At 31.5% G+C, this 6,363-nt stretch overlaps 1 protein-coding gene across 1 annotated transcript; it reads right to left on the reverse strand.

The window, feature by feature from the left end:
- Nucleotides 1–2,550: 2,550 nt before the first annotated feature.
- On the reverse strand, nt 2,551–5,061 carry LOC108691251. The gene is made up of 5 exons (XM_018198920.1): nt 4,437–5,061; nt 4,129–4,361; nt 3,788–4,028; nt 3,325–3,724; nt 2,551–2,689 (listed from the first exon to the last, which is right to left on the reverse strand). Exons 1-5 carry the CDS (start codon nt 5,059–5,061, stop codon nt 2,551–2,553), a joined length of 1,638 nt encoding a protein of 545 aa, XP_018054409.1.
- Nucleotides 5,062–6,363: the final 1,302 nt, after the last annotated feature.

The following is a 6,363-nucleotide window of genomic DNA, read 5'->3' on the forward strand; positions in this document are numbered from 1 at the left end:
CCATATAATTAATTAAAAGTATTTATTTTTTTACATTTTTCGATATTTGTATGCTTTGAAGGTCTAACATAAAGTTTAAATTAATAAAAAGTAATATTTATTGGGTATGGCACCCGAATATGTTACAGTAACTGATTAATTATCTACAAATAGTTCTTACATAATAATAAATACACTCTTAATTAATTTTTATACAACATCACACGTATCATGCAAAATTGTAATATGTTTTTAATATATTAAAACAGCATTTTTTAATATTTTTAATATTTTATAATTTTTAATATTTTAATGCAAAAGACACAAAGTCTTCCTGAAATGATCTAATTAATTTGTTTTATAAATAAACATTTTAAACTATACATGTATTACATTTGTAAAGAAAGTTTCTTTTTTTTTATTTATAAAATATTATAATGGATCTTATGTATCCTGATTTTGGATATGCGTGCTATCTAGGTAATTTTTTTTAATTTCGACCAAAATTATTCCATTTTAGTATTTTATAGTGTTTTATAAAATAAAATAAAATATTATAAAATACTAAAATGGAATTTTGGTCGAAATTAAAAAAAAAATGCCTAGATAGCACGCATATCCAAAATCAGGACATAAAATGTCTTAAAATGTCTTACATATGTTGCAATTTTGACATGCGTTCTGTGCAGGCATCATCACAATTATCGAAGTTATCCTAATTTTAAGCGAAAATTATCAAAGCTATCCTAACTTTAAGCGAAAATTATCCTACTTTATTATTAAAACGAATAAAAATTGATTGCTCACATAATTATCATACAATTTTAGAAAAAACGAATAAATAGAATTCATGTGTATTTTCCGGATATGAATCTATTAAATTAGTAGGGGAAAAGATTGCAATATGGGGGCCCCCTAACATTATCTCCTGTAAAAGATTTTTAACGTGTTCTTAGATAGATGTCGAAAAATTATGAAATAATTATCGCTATGACTAGCGCGATCTTTTTGTTGACAATGTTTATTTATTATGTCGTAAATCAAAGTTTCTTTGATTTTCAATGTCAAATTTATCATGATTTAAGATTTGTCAATAATGAATTTTTAATTTATTAATCTTTAAAAAATTCTGCTGTTTTGAATATGTAAGAAAACTTGAATAATTTTTTTGCTGAAATATAATTAAATGTAAATTTTTTATCAATATTTCTATATTGAGCCTCTTAACAAGTAGGTAATGTAGGTCCTAGGATTTAAAAAAAAACATTGAAAAGCATTATTTTCGCTAAAAATCTTTATGATTATCATTTTAATAATTTTAAAAAATCTCTAAAGGTATTTATGAAAGAAGTATAAAACATATTCACGAGAGCAAAATCAATGTAAAACTGTTTCTAAAAGAACTTACTCATGAAAAAAACTTTTGAATTTGATAATATCTCATAAATATATTCATAATTTTCTATAAATTCAATTTCAATTTGGACTTCATGAGAAGTGTAAATAATATAGAAAAAAAAATCAGATTCTGTAAAAATATAAGAGAGGGTATCCACTTCTCTCATATCGCATTCAGATAATAGATCTGTTTTTTATTGCTGCACTTTCTGAACTAATATACATAGTACAATAAGTTGAAGCAAATGAAAGTGAAACAAATATATTAGGTGTAGTAAAAATAAAACCAATATTTTTCCATTCAATTTCATGCAAAAATAATGGATTTCTTTTTACTACACCTAATACGTTTGTTTCACTTTAATTTATTGCACCGATTCAGCAATAAAAAACAAACCTAATGTCGTTAGAATGTCTTTTTCATTTAAACAATTTTTTTCATTTTGAAACTATCTTAATCCTTTCAAATGTATTTCATATTAAATCAATAAATTATATTGTTTACAATATTATTAACTTGAATATAACTAAAAAAATGGCGCCCACATTATCACTTTTTCCTCTACAATTTCTCCTCTTATTTCTTAAAATAATATGAATTTCGAAATCACATGAAAAATTATAAAGCTCGCTTAACTCTTAAAATGCCACATAATCCAACATAATATGAATCTTATTATCTAATCGTATTTAATAATAATATTATTCTTGGAGACAGTGATCTTGCTGACAACGCGTCAATAAACTAAAAACTTTGACATGTCATCACAAAATTCACTGATTTCACTCCTTACTAAATTCGATCATTAAATTCGAAAAATTGACATAAATTATAACAAAGTATAACGTTCAACATGTTGATCAGCATCTTATTAACTAAATTAATTGCTAGGATTAATACAGTTGGACCTGTCTGCAGGACACCTCAATTTTTTCCTAATAAGATTAAATTAATGTTCATATGCACGTTTCATACAAAATATATTCATAAATTAATGCATGGCAGTATATCGATCTTCCTTATAATGATATTGCGCAACGTTACGACGCTGAGCTTCTAATATAATTTCTTCGGCCTCATTGAGCAAATGTATATGTTCTGTAGTATTCGTACAAACATCCGTTACGTTTTAATTGCAGATTAGGTGAGATAAATTCCATATTAGGAAGTATTTATTCGATATTACTATGACACGGATACGTTTTGAGGCAATCTCCACCATTTTGACCATATCTGGCTGCATTCATATATCTATAGAACTTCTGACTGGACGTACTTCCTGTTACATCACGCCTGAGTTCTTGCGGATCTCTGAAAATATATGTAATTTTTAAAATTAATCTTTAAAAGGCATAATAATATTTCTAAAAATATATAATATAATAAATAATATTTCTAAAAAGTATTGTGAGAGAGATTATACATCTTGATTAATGTGCTTGTTTTGAGCCACATCGACCTGATTTATGTTGTTTTCCTTACTCGTTAACGGATAATTCAATATACACGCATTGCTCTGAAACGTAATTTTGTTGCTCTTAAATAGAAAGTTACTTTTCAAACGGCATAATTATGAGCGGATTATCCGAACGAAACGGAACTGTACTGTATCTTCTTCCGGTTTGTCGCATAGTCGACTCGACTAAAAGTATTTTCATTTCATATTTCATGCCAATTATTAATAATATTCTAAACAAGTGTCAATATTCACGTTAGATAAGACTATGATGCGCGAAATGACATCTATGTCATTAAAAAATGGCAAAAAGAATGATATAAAGAAAAGAAAGAAACAGAGAAAAGAAAGAGATCGAGAAAGAGAGAGAAACCAAGATGACCCGATTAACGTTGATTCGGAACGCGCGGGCGATCTCCACCTTTCTCTTTGTAATACGATTGTAGTGCGATTTAATCGATAAGCCACGTAGTTGCTATTTGTTTTATACCTGGAAAGTTCATTCGACACGAGGTTACTGTGCGGTGAGTAGCCCACCGGATTTTTGTACATGCTGCAAACAAGCATCTCTCTGCACGTCTCCTCATAGAATCTCAATTGTCCAAAGATTTTCTCCAGTCGATCGATTATCGGCCCGTAATACTCATCTTCTATTTCCTTTCGCGAGATCGACATGGGAGAAGATGGGGCAGGAGTCAAAAACCTCTGGGCCTGATTTGGGTGAATCGGGCGTATATTTGGCGCAAATATCGCGTAAGAGTTCTTTATCGGTGTTTTTGCACCAGACACGAAACCTGGATTTGAAAGTATAGCGGCGGAATTTGGCTGCGCTGCGGGTCGTCGGTATCCGGAATAGACCAGGTTATGGGCACTAGCCGTCATTGAATTGTCTAAGTACAAAGAAGATGCGATCGGTTTTATGTTCGACGCATATTGAGTCAATCCGTATGGACCTGAGTACGTAACTCCCGAAACTGAGGTCGGAGCTGGTACTACGCGAGTTAGGGTTTGACTGGATTCTTCATAGGGTTCGTTCTGAGGCTCGATACCCCATTCCTTTAATTCTTCCAAATCCTTCCTAAATTGAATGTGAGGATGAGCGTAATCGGTGAAACCGTCTAAAGTGTCATGAGAGTGATCGTAGTACGTTGGGACGGGTACTGGAACCGGCACGTGATGATGATGATGAGCAATCTGAAATAAAGATTTAGATTGTTTTAACACCAATTAATACTGATAAAAATATTTTATACAGGTATTTTATAATTAAAATGAAAATAATTCGCACGCATACCTGATGATGATGATGATGGAATTTGGTGGCTTGGCTTGAATAGTAGCTAGAGCAAAGCTTAAATATGTGAGCAAATGCGGGAATAAAGAAGAGCAGCAATTTTAGGAAAAGTTTCTTGGCAGTTCCCACACCGAAGAGAAATGGTATTATGAATAGAAACTTCACTTTAATTAACTTGATAATTAAAAGGAGCGCCAGAAAGCTGATCAACAATTTATTTTGTATAAATTTCTCTAAAAATAAAATAAGACATTATAATCTCCATCCTAAATATTATATAATAAATTAAAGAATTTGATTTTTCTTACTAATTTTTTTAAAAATTCGTCCTTGTTCTTGTACACCTTCAGTTCCAAAATCTACCCTGAGCAGTGCGCCATTCTCGTCTATCTCGCGCGGGCTTATCTTCATTGTGACACTCTCAAAGAAAAATTGCGGAAGTTGAATTTCATAATTACGAGTTGATAAAAATTTCATCGTTTTCCGCCGCAGAGCATTCGTAATCTCTTCAAGTGGCGATTCATCATTAAACTTTCGATCTTCTATCTCTGCTTCATCTTTATTTTTACAATCATTCATATCGATATCCACGATATTCTCATGAACATCATCACGATTTTCTCTCTTAAGACACGTATTATAAGTGATATTGTTTTTCGTAAGTATAAGACCATCGAAAATAGTAATATTGTCCCTTTCGATAAATACATTATCAAGATATGTGTACGCATTTTTTTGTATGCAAGAAAACGTCACTTTCTTTTTACAATCCCTAAAAAGTCCGTGCCAAAGCTCATTTCCGGTCTCATTGATATTTAACGTGTTAAATTTTAAGAACTTCGCGTAAAACCTGAATTTTTCAGTACTAAATAACTCCGAATACGACAGTGTTATCGAAAGGCACAACAGGATTAATGTCGTTCGTCGATACATCTTCAATATCACTTGCGGAGATTTAACTACATTTAATGTATATGCATATATTTTATTTGACTTTTGTTTATGTATGACCAGAAGTGTGAGGTAGCGTGCCGGGAGTGCACGCTCTGAATATATATGACCGGCACCAACTACTTGTTTAGTAACATGAACCGGTACACTTTTGATTTCGCGAAAGGGTCACCATCGTTAGTCCACGTGCACGTCGGATTCTTTGGTATCTACCCGTAATCGTTACACACCCTTCCTACTTATTAGAATCGTCGTTCAATATCGATTCTCCCTCTCTTCTTCGTGGCCGAAAACTTTATCGCGACCTTCTCCACCTCTTAGCGACATCGATGGTCCTCTTCTTCACGATTCGGTGCGACGTAAGCTCTGTCGCTGCGGTCACGTTGCATCGCAGACGTCAGTTGTCATGCTGACCACCATTGCTCGCATCGCTATCATCACATATGATTTAAATTCTCTATACACTTTTGAATCGTTTTGTCTTCTTCACCCTTTTTCTTTCTTCTTATCTCGTTCGTCGAGACGCGATACGTTCAATCTCTCGCTTTGCACTAACCACGAACCTCTCCGTTCTCGGTTACAATTCACCTGAGCGTCAAGTGTGTCAAAGGCCCTCCTACTCCGTCAGCGAGCTCCTCCGTGGAAGGTCATTATCGTCTCCTCTCGGACTGCAACCGACCAGGTTGCTTATACTTATACACGCGCATGTTTAAGACTGTCCGGTTCTTAACGGACTTGATATAAATATGCAGTAGGATACTTTTTGGAAGAGCTCATACTGTTTCTCGATCGAATTTGAATGCCACGTCTGTTCGTCTTTTCAATATACAGAACATTTTGAATATTCAGTAACATTTAAAACATAAACTATGTATGTCAATGTTTGTAATATTTATGATCCAATTATCTTACATTTTATTATATATATAATTTAAAGATTTTTTTAGTCTAAGTGTATAAATGTAAGTTAGAATGTAATATGCTTTTCTCTCGTGCACGAGATAAGAATTAAATAAATTAGTAAACTTATTTTATTTTATTAAATTACAAAAACTTTGCTATTCTTATCGTAAAATATATGATATATTATTGGACATATGTTATAAATTTGTAATGTTACAATATAATTATTATATAAATATATATAGGTTTATAAAATTTAATTATAATGTATATATACATATATATGTAATATACAATAACATTTTATAAAAAATGATCGCGAACTTCTTTTTGTAATTTACTTTTTTGAAAAATAATAATAACAAAATTTTTTTCCTGTAA

Source organism: Atta colombica, unplaced genomic scaffold, assembly GCF_001594045.1.
Source record: "Atta colombica isolate Treedump-2 unplaced genomic scaffold, Acol1.0 scaffold45, whole genome shotgun sequence".
In the NCBI taxonomy this organism is placed as follows: domain Eukaryota; kingdom Metazoa; phylum Arthropoda; class Insecta; order Hymenoptera; family Formicidae; genus Atta; species Atta colombica.

Bases quoted from the DNA above. Each gene is read 5' to 3' on its own strand.
- LOC108691251 (XM_018198920.1), bottom strand. From the start codon at position 5,061: ATGTATCGACGAACGACATTAATCCTGTTGTGCCTTTCGATAACACTG. The intron at 4,362-4,436 runs GTAAGAAAAATC...TTTTATTTTTAG, and splicing joins ACGAATTTTTAAAAAAATTA to AGAAATTTATACAAAATAAA. The intron at 2,690-3,324 runs GTATAAAACAAA...ATATATTTTCAG, and splicing joins GTGTCGAATGAACTTTCCAG to AGATCCGCAAGAACTCAGGC.